We start from the raw sequence: 21,987 nt of genomic DNA, 5'->3' as shown, positions 1-21,987 counted from the left end.
TCCGTCTTTCTCTCCTTCTCTCCGTCTCTCCCTTACTTCCCACCCCCTCTCTCTCTCTCTCTCTCTCTCTCTCTCTCTCTCTCTCTCTCTCTCTCTCTCTCTCTCTCTCTCTCTCTCACTTAGCAGATTACATAAAAGAGCGCTATAAGTAGTTTTACTAAAGCACACTACTCTCACAGAGTTAGACTACATACATTTAGGAATCTTACCTCTAAAGTCAAGACTGCTTTTTAACAAAGGAATCCTTATGCATAAAATTGTATCCGAAACTTTACCCCAAACCATTTGTTCAAAGTTCTCTTTGAAGAATTCACACCACCTTATAAAATTTAACACTCCTCTTCCTAGGATAGACTTATTTAAGTTATTTTATTCTATGAACAAATCAACAGTAATCTACAGAAAAGAGGAAAAAAACCTACAAGCTTGTCCAATGCGGCTAGGGTTGTGTCGTGTGAGCTTTAAAATCTCCTTACCTTCAAAGCAGACGACAAGCAGTCATTTTTTTCCGAAGGGAGTATTCGTTTTTCACAAATTCTTGCAAGAATCAAACAAACTTCTGCACGCCTCCTTTTCATTTAATTTCATTTGGATGCTTTTATCCACACTTCTTGTTAGACAAAACGCACGCAGAACACAGTGCTGGAAAATCACACTGATTGGTAAGCTTATTCCAAAAGATCTTGGATGACGAGAGCTTAATAGTGTCAAGGTCAAGCACATACTAGTACTCTAGAACCCGAATAAGTCGTGCCAATCACAGGGTGCACACACCTATGCTCTTTGTGCAAAAAAACTGTTACGTGGTTTAGTCGTCACCATGCTAGCTGCTACCGACAATCAATGTAAAAGGCAATACATAGGCTACATCACTGACTAATACGTTATTGCCTCGTTGGCTAAAAAAAACAAAAAACCGTATAAAAGGTTATTGAATCTTTGAAGGAATCTTGTATGGAATTGTATGCAGGGGAGAAGAAAAACAGTGTGCATTGGATTGAATATAATTCTGTAGTGAAAGGGAGTTTTTGTTTTACATATAGTTTACTTCTGAGTTTAAACCAGAAACACATAGAACAAAGTGAGCAATACAGCTGAACAAATATAACTTTTTACCTGGCTTACACCCCCACCCCCCCTCCGAGCAAACCTGGCCAGACTTTAAGCTGCCTGAAAGAGAAGAGCGAATAAGAGTATTCACTGGACTGTACAGACGAAAAGACATGACCGACAATTTCATGAACCCAGATGCCGATTTTGACACAACTCAACATGTTAATCACAAGATACTGTTATCATTTCAAACAGACAGGGATGATTATCTACAAGTCGGTCTTGTGCAAATGTTCTCTAATTGAAACAGGGTCATAAAATGGAAAATAAAAGGTGTACGGGCAAGGTCTTGTCAGATAGAGCCAGTGAGTCTGCGCCGGCATGAAGTCTAACGAGGCATATCGGTAACAGGCAGATGAGCCCTCATCATGTTTACATGGTGGTCGATTTCCCAATAGAGTGGATTGTCGCAGCAGTGCTTTTTGATCGCAGACCTTGTCCTTGCATCTCATGCTAAACTTGCAACTGTTTCCTCAGCAATCGATGCTTTCTTGTATGATATTTACAGACAAATGAAAGAAAAACTTGGGGGGAGGGGGGAGAGAGAACAAGATGTTTGTGACAAAAATCGTAAACCAAATGAATTCTAGTAAATAAAGAAATGAATTCACCTGCTCTCGTAAACTCATTCGCCCACTCCCTGCAGAGAACTGACTAATCATAAAGCCAGCTACACCAGTACGTGTCATTCCACAATACAACGATGAAACCCGCTTATAAGTAGCGGGGGACAACCTTAAAAATACGATGCAAGATAAGGAAAACTATTTACATTCTAAGGTAAGTTCAAAATAGTAGGATCAGGATTATTGAGGCACTCTTGGAATGATTATCGAGAATCTGGTTCATGCCATCACAAGTATGTCATGTACATGTACGTTTAAAACTATAGGAAAGAGCTTTCTTATACACTGCATTTATGAAGAGTTTCTTGGTATAGATTTCTAAAAAAAAGAAAGACACTAACCAGGAGAACAGTTTTAGTGTTCAAACACGTTATAATGGAAGGTCGCTGGTTCTGTACGACGCTTATTTATCGATACAGGTGTGACTACGAGCTTTCCAAATCTGTTCCTGTTCCAATCAGTGAGTTCCAGTGTTATGTTCTGCGGGCGTTTTGACTGACCTGACGCGTTGAGAAAAGCATCAGATTATATTGCTGCGAAACAGGTTAATACGAAAAGAAAAGCATGTGGAAGTATGTTTGGGTCTTTCAAGAATTTGTGAACAACGAATTCTCCCTTTCAAGTAAAAGGGTTTGTCTGCTGTTTTCATTTAGTCAAGTTATGACTAAATGTTTTAACGTTGACTGGGAATCAAGATGAAGGTGTGGTGTATGTGTGTGTGTGTGTGTGTATAGAAACTACTGGACCGATCTTCATGAAACTTCACATGGGAGTTCCTGAGTATGATATCTCTAGATTTTGTTGTTGTTGTTGTTGTTGTAATAAATATCTTTGATGACGGCATTTCTGGATTTTTGTGAAAGTTGAGGCGGCACTGTCACGCTCTCATTTTCAACTAAATTGGTTTACATTTTGGTCAAGTAATCTTCGACGAAGCCCAGTATTGCATTTCAGCTTGGAGGCTTAAAAATTACTTAATGAGTTTGCTCATTAAATTTGTCATTAAAATCGATTTTTTTTTTTGCAAACAGATTTAAAATTGATTGCATCGTATTTTTAATCAAATTTTAAATCTACAAAAATAATACATATGTCATGTTTGCTCTTAAAATCTGATCACAATTAACAATAGGTTAATGAGTACTACATTATAATTTAAGAAATCGATCCAAAAATGATTTCATCTTATTCTTTATCACTTCCTGATTCCAAAAACATATAGATATAATATGTTGTATTCCAAACAAGCTGAGAAAGTTAAAACAAGTCGCGTAAGGCGAAAATACAATATTTAGTCAAGTAGCTGCCATTTTTCAGCAAGACCGTATACTCGTAGCATCGTCAGTCCAACGCTCATGGCAAAGGCAGTGAAATTGACAAGAAGAGCGGGGTAGTAGTTGCGCTAAGAAGGATAGCACGCGTTTCTGTACCTCTCTTTGTTTTAACTTTCTGAGCGTGTTTTTAATCCAAACATATCATATCCATATGTTTTTGGAATCAGGAACCGACAAGGAATAAGATGAAAGTGTTTTTAAATTGATTTGGACAATTTAATTTTGATAATAATTTTTATATATTTAATTTTCAGAGCTTGTTTTTAATCCGAATATAACATATTTATATGTTTTTGGAATCAGCAAATGATGGAGAATAAGATAAACGTAAATTTGGATCGTTTTAGAAATTTTTATTTTTTTTTACAATTTTCAGATTTTTAATGACCAAAGTCATTAATTAATTTTTAAGCCACCAAGCTGAAATGCAATACCGAAGTCCGGGCTTCGTCGAAGATTACTTGACCAAAATTTCAACCAATTTGGTTGAAAAATGAGGGCGTGACAGTGCCGCCTCAACTTTCACGAAAAGCCGGATATGACGTCATCAAAGACATTTATCCAAAAAATGAAAAAAACGTTCGGGGATTTCATACCCAGGAACTCTCATGTCAAATTTCATAAAGATCGGTCCAGTAGTTTAGTCTGAATCGCTCTACACACACACACAGACAGACAGACAGACAGACAGACACACGCACATACACCACGACCCTCGTTTCGATCCCTCCTCGATGTTAAAATATTTAGTCAAAACTTGACTAAATATAAAGAATACAGAAAAGCGCGCTTTCCTGCTTACAGCAATACGCTATTTCCCTATTCTTGCATGTCAGTTTCACTTCGTGTTGCACGGAAAAAGTGAGCGACTTCCGTGCCGCAGGGATTGGCGAAGCTGTTTTGTCTTGGTGACAAAAATGCAGTGCAATCAGTTTTATTCTGTGGGTTTGACAGATTGACTAAAATTATGTTGTTATTTCGCTTTACGCACTTGTTTCTCTTTGTGTGTGGGTGTGGGTGTCCGTGCAAATGTGTGATGAGAGTATTCCCTCTTTAAAGGCAGAGTAAGCCTCCCGTAACCATCACATATACGGTCAGGCTTTTACACACAGTACAAACACCATTTCATTTAAACACTCACCAATTGAGAACATCCTAGGTGCCCTCCGTAAAGAGCGAACAATTTTCAAAGAATTTATTTTTGCGTGGTTTATCTTACCCCTGAGCCATCGTGAACCCGTGTGATCCAGTTTTCCCTTTTCACAATGCAGTCGTCATAGTTAGTCATTTGAATGCGACTCGACGTGAGCTTATCTACAATAGCACGTTTTTTTTATGCACGAAACAACGGCTGTGGTTCACAAGAACTCTAGCGATGGCTTTTGACTGTTGAGAGGAACGGCGATTTGCACTGATAAACCGGCCGTCGTCTGCTACGACCCTTGCGTGACCCTGCTTCCGGGCTTTTCTTTCAGTTAAACTTTCACAACTTCGAATTGTTCTGATCTTGTCTTGATGAAAAACGAATTCTTTTATGATTAAAGAATGTTTGTGTAACAAGCTGTCAATTTATTATTTAGATTTTAAAAGTTAGGTCTAGCGCAAAAACGAGGCGCCGTTGTTGTTAACGGAACAAGTCTACGAAAATAAATTCTTGGAAAATGTCTCACGCTCGACAGAAAGCAGCCAGGATGTTCCCGTTCGGTGAGCGTTCAAATGGAAGTATGCTTGTACTGTATTTAGACGCTCGGGGAGCTCTGTGAGGGTTTACGGGAGGCTTACTGTGCCTTTAAGGAAGGGCTGGTTGAAAGAAAGCTCGTTTGGAATGCCTATGCCACAACCCTCGTAAAATAACATTTAAATTGATGTGATTTGATTTTCTCTCTCTCTCTCTCTCTCTCTCTCTCTCTCTCTCTCTCTCTCTCTCTCTCTCTCTCTCTCTCTCTCTCTCCCTCTCTCTCCATCTCTCTCTCTCTCTCTCTCTCTCTCTCTCTCTCTCTTTCTCCTCTCTCTTCCGGTGTGTCAAAGGAGCAACACACGTTTTTTGGAGCTCCTGATTTATCAGCGATTCTGACGCCAAAATGCCAGTCGTAGGACTCCCTACTGCTGCAGAAGACATCTTGTTCACCCTACTGTGTAAACACACAGTGACATCGTGGAAAGTGGCCGGAACAGAAGAAGGAACAGTATTCGTACTCCGCTTGAAGTGTGACCGGGACGACCGTGGTTTCGCCATGACATCTGCACCGACCGGTGCATGGAGACGCAAACCACCAGCCCAGCAAAGAAGAGACCAGCAAAGAAGAGACCAGCAAAGAAGAGACCAGCAAAGAAGAGACCAGCAAAGAAGAGACCAAAGAAGAGCAGAACAGAACAGTGCCAAGGTAGGAATGAAGAGAGACAATGTTCAATGCACAGTTGACAGTGACGCATGCCGTCAGACCGAGACAAATAACAACCAGTGTCATGTCAATAAGCCTGATGTAGGTCAAGCCAGCAAAAGCACGCACGTTCATGTCACTTGTCACCGTGAAGCACGTGCCAGTGATCGTGGCTTGTCCACCCAACCACATTCCAATGTGCCTATGATCACCCCTCTGGATGTCTAAATAGCAGCGTCGTTATTCGGCAACGCGATCGAACACATATAAAGACACTTTCGACTTGGATGTGACCAAGTGGAAAAACTTGAAGGGGTTGGTTTCCACCCTTTTTTACATTTAGTCAAGTTTTTGTATCGTACCTTTGTCGCGCGTAAATTCTGTAACTTCCGCATTGCAAGGGGCCAACGGCCTATAAGGCCAAAAAAAAAAAATAGGTGTGGTTACGGTAACATAGCCAAAAAAAATAGGGTAGGTAGGTAGGCAATCACTTTTTTTTTTTTTTAACTTTTTTTTCTAATGTGTACAAATTAAACCAACTTGACAGGGAAATAAGTGTGCGACACGGGCGCTTTCGCTTTCATTGCGTTTTTTGCACTCTTTTTTTTTTTTTTTTTTTTTTTTTGACAAATGTAATAAAAAGTTATAGGATCGGCCCCTAAAAATAGGGTAGGTCGGGTTACCGTAACCACACCTATTTTTTTATTTTTAGGCCTAAGCAATTAAACTATCGTATCGTATCGTATCGTATCTCTCTCTCTCTCTCTCTCTCTCTCTCTCTCTCTCTCTCTCTCTCTCTCTCTCTCTCTCTCTCTCTCTGTGTCAATTATTATGTCAATGATTTACCACTTTTCATACGTAATAACTGTGAATTGTTTGCAGATGACACTACTACTCATTCTAGTCACCTTTCCATAAATTATTTGTCAAAAACTCTCCAAGAAAGCATTGATGCACTCCTGAATTGGTCAGAGTTAAACCATATGTCTCTTAACCATACAAAAACAAAATTTATGCTAATAACCACAAGACAGAAACGACAAAATCTATTATCGAGCATTCCACCTCTTTATATTAAAAATCAAGTATTGGAAGAAGTGTCTCACCATAAAGTCCTTGGTGTAAAGATTGATAATAATTTATCATGGCATGATCACATTGATTACATCTGTAAGATTGCTTCCCAAAAAATATATCAGTTATCAAAAATAAAACTTTTCTTGAATCTCCACTCAAGAAAGATTTCTTTTATACAATCACATCTTGTCAAATATTGATTATGCATCCACTGTATGGGATTGTGCAAGTGCTAATGTTTTGAAACCTTTAGCCATTCTTCACAGAAGAGCAGTTAAGCTTATTATGCTAAAAAATCACACTCCTTCAGAATCTGATTATAACAATTTGCAAGTATTACCATTTCAAAAAAGATTAATGTATAATAAAGGTGTTATGATGCATAAAGTGATGTCAGGATATGCACCGGAGACATTACGTGATAATTTTATTTTGAACTATAACAGACTAAAAATCATAACACCGACTCCACGTATTGACCTTTTCAAATCAAGCCTTCTTTATTCAGGTGCGGTCCTATGGAACTCACTGCCTATTTTTCTTAAGCATAAAACAAACACAGACAGCTTCAAAAAAAATTATATGTCGCACATAATGCAACTAAACGTGCTGAATGGTTCATCAATTATAAAATGTATGTGCATGTTAAACAAAATTATAATAATATGCAGATCTAAATTAAGTTATGTTAAAAATTGACACTTTTTATCATTGGAAATTGTACTTAAAATGCAGCATGACAATTTATTTTTTAAATTTGTATCTGTATATACAGTTATAATGTATTAAGTTTGATGTGATAGTTATTTGATTATATTGTTTTCTATTCTTGTTGACCCTATATTAAGGCGAGGGCTGGATGTAAAAAAGCAATATTCTTGCTTATCTATTACCCTCGATAATAAAGATTTTGTCTTGTCTTGTCTCTCTCACAGCAATAGAGGGAGAGAGAGAGAGAGAGAGAGAGAGAGAGAGAGAGAGAGAGAGAGAGAGAGAGAGAGAGAGAGAGAGACAAAGAAAGAAAGAGAGAGAGAGAGAGAGAGAGAGAGAGAGAGAGAGAGAGGCTGACACACACACACACACATGCAAACACACACACACACACACACAAACACACACACACACACACACACACACACACACAAACACACACACACACACGAACACACACACACACAAACACTCACACATGCACACACACAGATACAGACAGATACAGACAGATACAGACACACGCACACACACACACACAAACACACACACACACACACAAACAAACAAACACACACACACACACACACACACCCCACCCCTACACACACAGCACACACATACGACTGACATTCGGACATTGCGACACAAAGTAAAAATGTCAAGGACCAGCTAACGGACAGTAATTGCTGCAACAAATGGCTGCCCCTGATGTTTCACGCTACGAAAAAACACGTTACATTTGGGTTACATTTCTTATTTACATTGACAGCAGAAACTGCTACAGAGGCGTTGCTGGGATTTATTTTCCTCACCAATTTGGACAAAATGGCCATACAATTTTAAATCACAGTCCTTCTCTGCCAAACTATTCAGGTCTGGCTGCGATTTTTTTGTTGGGTAATGTTTTGGCCAAACAACTTGATAGGCACAGTCCATCTCGTGAACACGATTTGGCTGACCATCGCAGGTTTGGACAGATTATTACATGAGCTAAGGTCATCTCTTGGGCACGTTAAACATATCAAAAGCCTGACTGCTTTTTGTGTAAAGTGGGATTTATACACGTATTAGTGTCCAGTTACCACCTTCACGATGAGAGATTTGTTATTAATGAATTTCGTGACGGGCGCAGTGGCGTGGTGGTAAGACGTCGGCCTCCTAATCGGGAGGTCGTGAGTTCGAATCCCGGTCGCTGCCGCCTGGTGGGTTAAGAGTGGAGATTTGTCCGATCTCCCAGGTCAACTTATGTGCAGACCTGCAAGTGACCTAACCCCCTTCGTGTGTACACGCAAGCTCAAGACCAAGTGCGCACGGAAAAGATCCTGTAATCCATGTCAGAGTTCGGTGGGTTATGGAAACACGAAAATACCCAGCATGCCTACTCAACGAAAGCGGAGTGAGCTGACTAAGCTCTCAGAGTATAGTGTGGGGAACCCAAATGGGCAAACAAGCTCACACGTAACCAGACAATTCTGGAACGCTGAAGAAGAAGAAGAAGAAGAAGAAGAAGAAGAAGAAGAAGAAGAATGAATTTCGTAACTGACAAGACTGTCAATTTGCGAATTTAATTCATAAAGAAAATCCCACAATGCACCTGAAGCAACCCGGATGCTGATTGTTGGCATATGTCTAAGTGGAGGGATGGTCTTATCTCCAGTATAAGTCTGGGCAAATCTGAAATACGAAGCGAAGCAAGTTTTCGCGTGAAGGATTGCGTCTTTGAAGGGTCTTGCGAAATGAACATGTTGACCTATAACAGTCAATGCAAGCCAAATTATCAAGAACCACTTATCTAGAAATGTGCATATTATTATATTACCAAGAGAGCGTGCGCACATTCCCTTAAAAGCTCATTCGAACCAGATTTGACGTTCATAGCCTATGTGTTAGTATCAAAAGAACCACTGCGGTTTTGCTTAGCTTTGCTTTTCAAAATTAGGAGCTAGCTGTATATTACCAAGCTTGTTTTATACAGACGGATCATCGGGTCAGGGCAGACGAAATAATGAAATCGACGATCATCTGCTGTTTTTCACTGTTGGTTGTCTGGCAAGGTAGGTTTACATGTTAGTTCCACAATTTGAATATATTAATTCTTTCTTTCTTTATTTGGTGTCGTTGTTTTCAACCGTTCAAGGTTATATCGCGACGGGGAAAGGGGGGTGGGGTAGGATAGAGCCACTTACCAATTGTTTCTTGTTCACAAAAGCACTAATAAAAAAAATTGCTCCAGGGGCTTGCAACGTAGTACAATATATTACCTTACTGGGAGAATGCAAGTTTCCAGTACAAAGGACTTAACATTTCTTACATACTGCTTGACTAAAATCTTTGCAAACATTTCAGTCGCACAGAAGAATCTATGACCGGCACGGTTGGCCTAGTGGTAAGGCGTCCGCCCCGTGATCGGGAGGTCTTGGGTTCGAACCCCGGCCGGGTCATACCTAAGACTTTAAAATTGGCAATCTAGTGGCTGCTCCGCCTGGCGTCTGGCATTATGGGGTTAGTGCTAGGACTGGTTGGTCCGGTGTCAGAATAATGTGACTGGGTGAGACATGAAGCCTGTGCTGCGACTTCTGTCTTGTGTGTGGCGCACGTTAAATGTCAAAGCAGCACCGACCTGATATGGCCCTTCGTGGTCGGCTGGACGTCAAGCAAACAAACAAACAAACAAACTAAGAAGAATCTATATGATCGTGCTTCAAGGGCAATGTTTGTTCTTTTGCGTACTTGTAGACAATTGCCACTGCCTGTGGACATACAAGTTTACCTGTTCGATAAAATGATTGCTCCAATTTTACTGTACGGATGTGAAGTATGGGGTTTTGGTTCCTGTGAACTTGCTACTAAACTTCAATTGTGTTTTTATAAAATTGTTTTCAAACTAAAAACATCAACTCCAAATGCTATGATATTTGGTGAACTTGGAAGATATCCACTAGATGTTAATATGAAATGTAGAATGCTTTGCTATTGGTATAAACTGATTAGTCCTATTCATAAAAATAAATGTTCAAGTATTGTGTATTGCTTTACTTATAAATTGTATATTGATCAACAAGATGATTTAATCTAATTATTTATGTTTTATTGAAAAAACCTTAAATGAAATTGGTCTCTCTGGCCTTTGGACTTTTCAAGAAAATGTTCAATACTCAAGCGCATGGTTTAAAAAGAAAGTAAAAAGAAGCTTGTATGACCAGTATATCCATAAATGGTTTACAGAAATTGGAACAAAAAATATGTTTTGAAATTATCGAATGTTTAAAGATATTTTTGCATGTGAAGACTATGTCAGATTTGAACAGGACATTTTTTTCCACCGTACACTCGTTCATTAAACGTTCAGGCCGCTTTGGGTAAATCAGAATAAATGCTCTTCAAGCCGGACAACAACTTTAACTTCTGCACATCTCCTACCCATCTCTCTTCTTTTATTCATCTTCTTTCCCTCCTTCCTTCCTTTACTGTCTTTCTTTATCATCATTATGCAACGTTCATTACGTTATTAATAGATTTGGTTTATTGAGACAAATTTTTCAGCCGTTACCGCCTTATGTTGTACTGTCATGCAGGAACACCACTATAAGCTTCTAGCTTGTTGCTGTTTCTGTGAACTTTGTATACATGTCATGATTGTAACCTTTGTTAAAATAAACTTATGTTTAAACAAAAAAACAAAAAACAAAAAAAAAAGACTATGTCACACACCTGCCATATCAGCAATGTGTTTCAATGATGAAGTTTAGAACATTAAACAACAATTTGCCTGGACAGAAAGAACGTTATCTTAACATCCCGAGGTCAGAAAGAACTTGCACCAAATGTGTATCACAAGACATAGGTGATGAATTCCATTATTTATTTGTCTGTGATTTTTTTCAAAGAAGAAAGAGCTGAGTTGTTACTACCTTACTATTGGAAAAAACCTAATGCACTTAAATTTAAACAGTTGTTTGCTACTAAGAAAAAGAAATTGCTAAAGAATATTTTGGACTTTATTAATAGAATTTATAACAGTTTTTCATAATTTTTTATTTTTGTTATTTATTATACTATATGAGCATATATCATGATTGTATTGATTGTATTTATTGTTCAAAATGCCCCCATGGGTTATGGACTAATAAAACTTGAACTTGAACTTGACTATATTCTATACAAGAAACACTTAACAAGGGTAAAAGGAGAAACAGAATCCTTTAGTCGCCTCTTACGACATGCTGGGGAGCATCGGGTAAATTGTTCCCCCTAACCCGCGGGGGGTAATATATTAATTAGTGTACATATCTTATTCATTCCATACAAGTGTTGAAGAATGAAAAAAGGATTGATCAGATAAGATAAATCAGTTCAGTGGCGAGTTAAAATTTTGAGGTCTGGCCATCCCTGTAAAGTACAGTTCAGTTCTCTCTCGCCTCAGTATGTATAGTACTCCAGATTACTGAACAGCGCTTTTAGCAATATCTCTCTTATTGTGAGGGGATATGAGTTTATTATGTGTGCACACTGCATTTTATTGTCTCATGTTGTTACTATTTACTATGTTGTTCGATGTTGTGATATATGCATGCGCCACGCATTAATTTCTCATCGGAGATAATAACGTTTTCTGTGTGTCGATATCTGCGATTTAAACAAAACCATGTGTGATTAGCGTTACCTTGCTGTATTTCATTCAGCATTCGACGGGCGCAGTGGCGTGGTGGTAAGACATCGGCCTCCTAATCGGGAGGTCGTGAGTTCGAATCCCGGCCGCGGCCGCCTGGTTGGTTAAAAGTGGAGATTTTTCCGATCTCCCAGGTCAACTTATGTGCAGACCTGCTAGTGACTTAACCCCCCTTCGTGTGTACACGCAAGCACAAGACCAAGTGCGCACGGAAAAGGTCCTGTAATCCATGTCAGAGTTCGGTGGGTTATAGAAACACGAAAATACCCCGCATGCATCCCCCGAAATCGGCGTATGCTGCCTGAATGGCTGGGTAAAAGCGGTCATACACGTAAAAATCCACTCGTGCTAAAGACGTGAGTGAACGTGGGAGTCTAAGCCCATGAACGAAGAAGAAGAAGGAGAAGAAGAAGGAGAAGAAGAAGAAGAAGAAGAAGAAGAAAAAAGAAGAAAGAAGAAAGAAGAAAGAAGAAAGAAGGAAGAAGAAGAAAGAAGAAAGAAGAAAGAAGAAGGAGAAGAAGAAGGAGAAGAAAATTCAGTATTCTATTTTGTTTCAGAATGTGTTGCATGGGATCCGATGACTGCAACACCAATGCTGCGTGCCAGTGTGGGCCCTTTCCCTGAGAATGGCAGTAAAGATATTGAGATCTCCTCTCTTGTTGTCACCAGAAGTGGTTACCTCCTCATGGGAAACTCTGCTCACGGAGGTATGTCTGGCGGTCGGTCTCTCTGGCTAGCTGGCTGGCTGGCCTGTCTGGACCAAACAAAAATTAAAAAAACACTAGGCGTAAAGCGATATAAAAACATTTGGTCAGTTGCTCACCGTAAAGGTTATATCTGAACACTGAAACTAGTGAAAAAACACATGAGTCAGTCTGACATCGTGATTGTCGAAACTGAACACTGATAGCCATCCATTTCGCCCCAATTCGCCCCTTTTTCTGGTGCCATTTTGCCAATTTTCGCCCCATTTTTTCTGTGGCAGCCAGGTGAGCTTTTGTTCGGAAACATTCGTGCACATGCGCGCGTGACAGACACACGGGAGTTGTGCGAAATGCTTGTTTTTCTCTCTCTGATAACTAATTTTATTTAGATATGATGCAAGGATTAAGAGGTACAGAAGAAAAGTGCAGAAACACACACACACACACACACACACACACACAAACACACACACATATACACACACACACACACACAAACACACGAGTATATCTCTGTATCTTATTCTCTCTATCCCTATTTTTCTCTCACTGTAGCCGGGTAACCATGGGGTGAAAAGACTTCGGTCAAAATCCACATATAGTTAAATCTCTTATTGTAAAGAATGTAACCGAACACAGATACTAGTAACATTCCACATTTAATTAATCTCTCATCGTGAAGGTTGTAACTGAAGACTGAAACTGGTACAAATCCACATTTAGTCAATCTCTCATGATTTTGGTTGCTCCAATTTTTTAAAAGGGCAGATACTATGACCTAATCAAATAAATTCATCGGAAAAAAGAGTTGTGTGAACGGGGTGTGAATGACCGTTTCTGTTTGTCTCTCTGGCTAGCTGGCAGGCTGGTTTCCTATTGGTTTGTATCTATCTGTCTATCAATGTGTGCGACTTGCTGACGTTTGAGGCACAGTAGGTTTTTCCTTGATTCAATCATAAGTTCGTTATTTGTTTCATAATTGTTTTTCTGCCTGTCCACTCAAAAGACTACTGGGTCGACGTACTAGTAAATGTTATGTCTTTTTTTGTCAGTAATAAACATTCCATTATCCTACAATTCTTGTATTTTGATTCTTGATCCAATCGTTTTGTGGAGCACGTTTTGTTTTTTGAGTCACTTGAGAAAAAGTGACTCTATGTAATCGGTCAGTGTTAGTCTGTCCGGCCGGCCGGCCGGCCGTCCGGCCGGCCGTCCGTAGACACCACCTTAACGTTGGACTTTTCTCGGAAACTATCAAAGCGATCGGGCTCATATTTTGTTTAGTCGTGACCTCCAATGACCTCTACACTTTAACGATGGTTTCGTTGACCTTTGACCTTTTTCAAGGTCACAGGTCAGCGTCAAAGGAAAAATTAGACATTTTATATCTTTGACAAAGTTCATCGGATGTGATTGAAACTTTGTAGGATTATTCTTTACATCAAAGTATTTACATCTGTAGCCTTTTACGAACGTTATCAGAAAAACAAGGGAGATAACTAGCCTTTTCTGTTCGGCAACACACAACTTAACGTTGGGCTTTTCTCGGAAACTATAAAAGTGACCGGGCTCAAATTTTATGTGAACGTGACTCATTGTGTTGTGAATAGCAATTTCTTCCTGTCCATCTGATGCCTCATATAATATTCAGAACTGCGAAAGTGACTCGATCGAGCGTTTGCTCTTCTTGTTTCAATAATAATAAAACATTTCATTAACCTCCAATTCTTGGTTTTTTTTTAAATTCTTGATCCAATCGTTTTGTGGGGCACGTTTTGTTTTGTCAATAATAATAAAACATTTCATTAACCTACAATTCTTGTGTTTGAATTCTTGATACAATCGTTTTGTGGGACACGTCAACAGGAGACCTCAAGATGGTTCCGTTGAATGACCCCCACAACATCCAGACAAGGAGTCAAGGCCGTGCACATGGCGTGGCCTCCATGGCGTTGCTAAGCGACGACCAGGTTGCCTTGACGACCACCAACGTCAACCGCCTCTACATATTCAACGTCTCCGACGGGGTCCTGGGGTGGTACGAGGACATGAACCTTCTAGACTACGACCACCACTACCACGCCGTCACTGACGGTCCCAACGGCAACGTGGTGGTGGCGGGAGGGGGGTGGCGGGGCGCGTCTGGATACGTTGACATCGTCACGAGGAAAGGAAAGCTTGTGCGCAACCTCGTGTCCAACCTGACCGATTTCGACCCAGAGCAGATGACGTCATTCGGCGGTGACGTCTACGTGTCCAGTTCCTACTCCAGCGAGCCTGGCCTTCTGGGTTTCAACGTAGAGTCCGGGGAGGTGATCGAGAGCATAGGGGCGTTCAACTTCTCCGATGACCAGCGAGATCTATTTGACCCCTACACTTCCACGTTCGGACAAGGTGCCTTTGACGGGGCAGGAAATCTGTACATTGCTGCCTTTTCCGCGAGCTGTCGGGTATGTCCATCGTTTTTTTTTTTCTCGTTTATGAAACAGTTCTGAGTAGGCCCTTGTACGGCCACAATAAGGAGTATAAAAACAAGAAAGTTAAATGATTGGAACGTTCCATGGGTTAAAGAAACACCAACATACTAAGCATGTATCCTCTGAAGTCGGCGTATGGCTGCCTAAATGGCGGGGATGTATTAATACAAGAAAGGAAAGTGATTCGAATTTTTCGTCGGTTCTTGAAACACCACAATACTAAGCATGCATTCTCTGAAATCCGCGTAAGGCTGTAAAAGGACGACGGGTTAAAGGCACGGTGCAGCTCACAGCCTTCGTTTTGCGTTTTTGTTGCAGCTGAGTGCATTTACAGTTCAAAACTCCTCCTATGGTAGTAAAACAAACCCAAAACTACCCAACGACGACATCTGTGAAGCTCGACAGTTTCTTGTTCACGCGAGTGCATAAATTAACCTAGTTAATACGTGATGTTTGGTCGGAGTTCGATTCAACTGAGTGATTCCGGCCTCCGTTTTGTTTTACACAAACTCATGATGATGTCTGACATAGTTTGCTAGTGACGTGTCTTTTTGTGAATGATGTGGTGATCTACTGATCTAAATTTAGATCCAAAAATAGGTCAAGACCAGCCGGGTCCGAGTACGAAATTAATTCGTAAAAAAATCGCAGTTCTTGACCCTTTGGGTGCAAGTCAATGAAACTTGGTAGTTCTTCTAACGGATAGCTGCCTGAGGTATGACTAAAAGCCCCAGGGGCTCCGTGCACCTGGATTTGACAAGTTCAGTACCTTTAAAACTGATCGGTCACGTAAAAACCCACTCGTGCAAACAAACACTAGTGTACGTGGGAGTTTCAGTCCATACATGTAATGTCTTGGAGTTGTTATACGAACGTAGTTTACGCCAATGTGAAGAACGCCTAGCGCTTCAGACGTCAATCTTCCAAGTAGAGGAGGTGAAGATCCAGGAATTACCAGGAACTCAGCAGAAACTGGTGTACGACAAGCAATCTGAACATCAGCGGTGGTGCACCTGCGTGCGAGGATAGGCGGTGAACCATACCGATGAATGATTTTGCGGCAGGACTCGAATTCAAGGCCTCGGCGCTTCAGCTTGGCTGCTACGGCAGAGTTGATGATGTTGCAGGAGGCTCCAGAGTCAACGATCATCTCGCCTGGTTCTTCTTCTTCTGTAGTCTGGTCACTGTCATTGAGAAAGTGGACAGGTCTGTGGGTACGGCGATTCTGCGGAGGTTTGTTCACTGGTTTCGATTTACACATCGAAGCGAAATGTCCAAGTTTACGACACTTGTAGCAGGTTATTTGACGCGAACACCTGCATTCGGAACCTGAATGTGTCTTTGAACAGCTGGAAACTTGCATTCTCCCAGTAAGGTCATATATTGTACAACGTTGCAAGCCCCTGGAGCAATTTTTTGATTAGTGCTTTTGTGAACAAGAAACAATTAACAAGTGGCTCTATCCCCTCTCCCCCCTTTCCCCTATCCCATCTCCCCCCTTTCCCCGTCGCGATATAACCTTGAATGGTTGAAAACGACGTTAAACACCAAATAAAGAAAAAAGAAAGAAAGAAAGTCTTTGAACCACACAGATCACACTGGACTGCTGGATTCTGACTGCGATGTTGACTGTAAGATTGTGACAACGGATTTGCACATAATGTATATTGGAGTTATGTGACGCAGGTGTACACCATTTCATGGGCCACGAACTTTGAGTAGGCACCGTGCGGTGAAACGTCACTGACGCAGTGCAGTATTGTCGGTGACCAATCAGAGAGGAGTATTGACTGAGGTGGCGTTGTAAAGATAATACAGCCTCAGAACTTTAGAGACCACTGAAAGGAACAGAAGTGTCTCCTGCTAGTAAAGTTTCTCACCGGGCGCTAGAGGTCGTTTGGAGACTCGTGCCGGTATTGAATCGGTGGATTCAATTGCTGTGTTTACAGGTATTTATTGAATTGATATTTTACTCGGAGATATTATTTTGCTCGGAAATATTGACTTGAGAAATGACCGGGAGAGTCATGTGTGAATTGGCTGAAAAGCGTGAGTTGATGTCAGCCATTGTTGAAAAGGGAATGTTTACATGTTTTTCGGAAAGGAAGTCGCTTATGAGTTAGCGGGTGTATATACTGTAACCGCATAAGTTAGTTGACGGTAGTGATAAAGAATGTCAGAAAAGTTTATTCAAGTATGGAGACTTATGGTAGTTTAAACTTGTGTATTTTAGCATCCCGGGCCGAGTGGGTCGCGGAAGTATCCCGGGCCGAGAGGGGTCGCGGAAGGGGAACGAGACGGGAGGTTCTACCCTCACGCTCCAGCCGTGAGCTGTGGGAACGCAGGAGGGAAGACAGCGTGAAGCGCTGCAAAACGGGAACCCCGTCCCATTCCACCACACGAGACAGTTGTGTGGGTGGGGTGAAGCAGTGCGTGCCACTGAATATTGTGAGTACGACTGAGAGCAATTAACCAGCGTGATAGCTGTTCAGAGATACGTTTCCCGAGTGAATAACCATGAGACGTCGAGCGTCGTGGGTTTTGTCATCTGTGTGTAACAGAAGTGAATAGTAACAGAAGTATTGTTTGAGACAATGACTTCGTGTGTATTGAGACAGACGGGCTTTCACGGAACCACGCCTAAAGTGTTATATGTGTGCACGTGAATTGTAGACTGCATGACCAAGTAACATGTATGTAATTTTGTGCAGTTAGGCTGTGTGTGTTAACAGAAATAGAACTTTCATGTTGAGCGAAAGTGATCTGTAGAATGGATGTATAATAATATGTTTATGTTGTGTTATTGAACATTCTAATAGAGGTGCAGGGGCAAAGGGCTATACTGTGTTCTTGTCTTTGTGCCTGGTTGGAGTGTTGTGTGTGTGTGTGAAGGCTAGATAGTAAACAGAGAGTAGCACGCACAATTTCTGATAGGAGTAAATAGACATACATACAGACATACACACGTAAATTCCGGCCGTAACAAAGATAGAGATGAATCATGATGTGCTGGACGGTGTCGCTGATTCTGTCGATTGTATGAGTGTTTAGCAGCAAAAACTTTCTCGTCAGCAGCAATTGCTGATGCTTGCTGTTCAGACAGCTCTTTTGCAGAGGCTAGTTCAAAACATCTTGCCAGAGTTAAGTTTTTTTCAGCGAGTAGCTTTGTTCTCAGCGGAGTTGATGAACACTTGTCGATCACCTGATCTCGGATGAAATCATCTGTCCCATTACCAAAGTCGCAGTCTCTTGCTAATTGGCGAAGTCTAGTGACATACTGTGTGACAGTTTCGCTTTCCTGTTGTTTCGCTTGGCGAAACAGATGGCGCTGGTACGGCACGTTTCTAGCAGGTTTGAAATAATCAGTAAGTGCAGTCTTTATTGCTGCATAGTCTGCTGGCTCAGGGTCAAATGTAAAGAATATGTCTTGAGTTTCTGCGCCTGAACAATGTAGAAGAAGTTGACGCTTTTGCGTGTCATTACTGCACCCTGATGCAGCGGCAAAAAGTTCAAAACTTCGCAGCCAACGCTCCCAGCGCTGGTGCACGGCGGCGGATTCACTATGTGGGTCAAACGGTTGCACTGGTGTAACGGTTATCGATATAGCTCTCGGCTGTTGCATAGTTCTTAGAAGAATAACTCACGTTTATCCTCGTCGCCAAATGTAATGTCTTGGGGTTGTTATACGGACAAAACCAACGGACACAAGAATGGTAAGGTGCAACAGTTTATTCGGTGACCACATGGCAGGCTTTCTGTACGAAAGTATCAGTGCGCATGACTGATCCAAACATTGAACCCCGATTGTACATAGGTACCGTGGATACAATGAACTGGTCAAAGGGAGACAACAGCATGCTAGTCATTATAATACACACAGAAGAAGAAGAAGAAAAAGAAAAAGAAGAAGAAGAAGAAGAAGAAGAAGAAGAAGAAGAGGAAGAGGAAGAGGAGGAGGAGGGGGAGGAGGAGGAGGAAGAGGAAGAGGAGGAGGAGGAGGAGGAGAACAACAACAACAACAACAACAGCAACAACAACAACAAATGTTAAAATCTGAGAGCAGCGCTGGGGTACACACACACACACACACACACACACACACACACACACACACACACACACACACACACACACACACACACACGCGCGCATGTCTGAACGATTCATGAGAAGTTCACAGGGGTAAATCATCAACTCAAGATGAGATTTCCCCAGTCTGTCAAACAAAATTAGTAATGTGTTGTTTTTGCTTCATTTAAAAACAAAATTACTATGACAACATCTTTGATATAAAAAAAAATCTGTAAATGTTTGTGTATATTTAAATTTTCACAATTTCAAATTGTGCACATTGTCTCCTCTTCAGGCGAACGGCGAGAAGACCAACTTCTGCGTGCTGCTGATCACGCCAGAGGGCGAGACGAGGCGACTCATCAGCGGAACCAAGTGGGTGAAAAAGGCCATGGCCGTGGCCTTGACCCCGACTGGTCTGGCTGTGGCCTGGCGCATCGACATTCGAGGACGAATGCACGCCGCTGTTGAGTTGTACGATATGGTGGACTGAGGTCCTTTCATTTTTTGATATGGTGGACTGAAGTCCTTTCTGTTATGATATAGTGGACTGAAGTCCTTTTTTTCCTAGTGGAGTTGTACGATATGGTGGACTGAAGTCCTTTCTTTTTTTACATGGTGGACTGAAGTCCTTTAATTTTTTATATGGTGGACTCAATTAAATCCTTTCTTGTTTAATACGGTGGACTGAAGTCCGTTCTTTCTCTGTGGAGTTGTACGATATCGATGTAGTCGTGGAATTTTGGTGTAACTCGATTCTTGGCGATTTTGATGTTTTTTCTACTGTAGATTTTAAAATGCATCATTCTTCATGAGCAATATTCTCTTAAATACGAAGGACACGACATGCTTTGACATTCTTTTATCTTTCTTTTATCTTTCTTTTATCTTTCTTATCAAGCCAGGTACAAAATAATGTAAACGTTATTTCATGAAACAAATAATCAGGTTTGGCCTTCTTCGGAAAAGCTGTCTGAAACGAGTTTCGCCGAAATTACATGACGACGTCGATATGGTGGACTGAAGTCCTTTCTTTCTCGGCTTGACTTTTCGGCTTGCGAACGTCGCTTCGTCAGGCAGACATCCAATAACAGATCGACTGCTAATGTTCCATTATTCAGAATCAAAATTCAAGAATATAGTAAGTTCTTGGAACACTACTTTAGTCCAATAAGTCTCATCAGCCACCAGCATGCTTACATCAGACTAGGAACGTCTTCACGAATAAAAACAAAAACACCCAAGAATGTCAAGTTCTTAGAACGTTAATTGTATTAAGAGGATGAGGAAGACAACAACATCGCATTCTGTCAATACCCCCAAATCCGACCTGTTCCCATATTTAAATTTTCCAATGGTCATTTTCGTAATCAAAATACAATAATTCACAAAACAAATATAATTACGAAAACTAGTGTTAAAACTCTGTCCAGTAAGCTGCTAAAGTGTTGATTTTCGGTATATGTACATTTGAAATAACATTTCTATTACTTTATACATTTCCAATTGGTTGAAATTCGGGTCGCTTCCTCCCAGTGGAAAGCTAGCAGAAACAAGAGTCGCGCTACCCAGGTGTGTGCGTGTTTAGGTGTAAATCAGCCTCCTGCTCTAATGGCAGAATGACCGAGGTCTTTTATGTGCTACTGTGGTGACACGGGGTGGGGGCATGGATATACTTTTTTCTGTTGACCCGTGTCCGTCCCGGCCTGGATTCGAACCCTCGACCCAGGGATCACAAGGCAAGTGCTCTAACAACTGAGCTACCGGTCCAAGTGGAGTACAGTGGTACCTGCGATGAAAGGACACCCTTTTGACAAGCCAAAAGTGTCCCTACATTGCAGGTGGCCTTTCTATGTATACTTTGGTAGAGATAATATAAAAAGGGACAAGAGAAGATGTCCCTTTAAGGGAGGTGTCCTCTCATGGGAGGGTCCACACATCGCAGGTACTGCTGTAATAGTCTTTAGATAATAAAAAAAAAAGCCTGGCAATAATTGTCTGAGACGGTGAGTGACTGTGCCTTTTCGAGAGATGAGGTTGATTTTATATCTTAGGCAGACAAGGTAGATCTTCGTTAGAGTGATCAGGTTGATGTACGTATCACTAAATGAAGACCTTCAGAGTTTTCGGGAGCTTGCTTTTTACATTTAGTCAAGTTTTGACTAAATGTTTTAACATAGAGGGGGAATCGAGACGAGGGTCGTGGTGTATGTGTGTGTGTGTGTGTGTGTGTGTGTGTGTGTGTGTGTGTGTGTGTGTGTGTGTGTGTGTGTGTGTGTACCCATGTTTCCACAGGTTTGGTTGCCTAAATCACCATAAGGCAACCATCCACACGTGGATGGCAACCTAAACTCTGGATGGCAACCTAATTGTGTGGATGGTCGCTTCATTTAACACCGTTAAATTGACTTTTTTGACGGAAAGAATGTCATAACAATGTTCAAAATGACATTCTTTCCGTCCACACGTGTGGATGGTTGCCTTATGGTTAAATTGACACCGTTAAATTGACTTTTTTGACGGAAAGAATGTCATAACAATGTTCAAAATGACATTCTTTCCGTCCTCTATAGGCGACGAAATAGGTCAAATTTTGTGCATTTTTTAGTGCAAAATTCTTCGATGCCGGAGCGAGTACTGCACCCAGTGCTGTTGTAGTGCAAGTGCACTAGAAAGGCACTACACCCAGTGCCGCCTCTTAGGTAACCATCCACACTTTAGGTGTGTGTGTGTATGTGTTTGTGTGTCTGTGCGTGTGTGTGTGTGTAGAGCGATTCAGACCAAACTACTGGACCGATCTTTATGAAATTTGACATGAGAG

General features: G+C 41.1%; 1 protein-coding gene and 1 long non-coding RNA gene across 2 annotated transcripts; both read left to right on the top strand.

Annotated features, from left to right (window-relative positions):
* The first annotated feature begins 9,104 nt into the window (after positions 1-9,104).
* On the top strand, positions 9,105-19,844 carry LOC138975391 (uncharacterized). The gene is made up of 4 exons (XM_070348058.1): positions 9,105-9,299; positions 12,472-12,621; positions 14,485-15,068; positions 19,462-19,844. The coding sequence occupies exons 1-4, from the start codon at positions 9,251-9,253 to the stop codon at positions 19,657-19,659; spliced, it is 981 nt and encodes a 326-aa protein (XP_070204159.1). The 5' UTR covers positions 9,105-9,250; the 3' UTR covers positions 19,660-19,844.
* On the top strand, positions 16,834-17,935 carry LOC138977381 (uncharacterized). Its single transcript, XR_011459252.1, has 2 exons — positions 16,834-17,044; positions 17,329-17,935. It is a non-coding gene; the product is annotated as an uncharacterized lncRNA (long non-coding RNA).
* Positions 19,845-21,987: the final 2,143 nt, after the last annotated feature.

This window comes from Littorina saxatilis, linkage group LG9 (assembly GCF_037325665.1).
Source record: "Littorina saxatilis isolate snail1 linkage group LG9, US_GU_Lsax_2.0, whole genome shotgun sequence".
In the NCBI taxonomy this organism is placed as follows: Eukaryota; Metazoa; Mollusca; class Gastropoda; order Littorinimorpha; family Littorinidae; genus Littorina; species Littorina saxatilis.
Note: the sequence above shows the minus strand (reverse complement) of the source record. Positions and strands in the feature narration are given on the sequence as shown.

Bases quoted from the DNA above. Each gene is read 5' to 3' on its own strand.
- LOC138975391 (XM_070348058.1), top strand. From the start codon at position 9,251: ATGAAATCGACGATCATCTGCTGTTTTTCACTGTTGGTTGTCTGGCAA. The intron at 9,300-12,471 runs GTAGGTTTACAT...ATTTTGTTTCAG, and splicing joins ACTGTTGGTTGTCTGGCAAG to AATGTGTTGCATGGGATCCG. The intron at 15,069-19,461 runs GTATGTCCATCG...TCTCCTCTTCAG, and splicing joins CCTTTTCCGCGAGCTGTCGG to GCGAACGGCGAGAAGACCAA.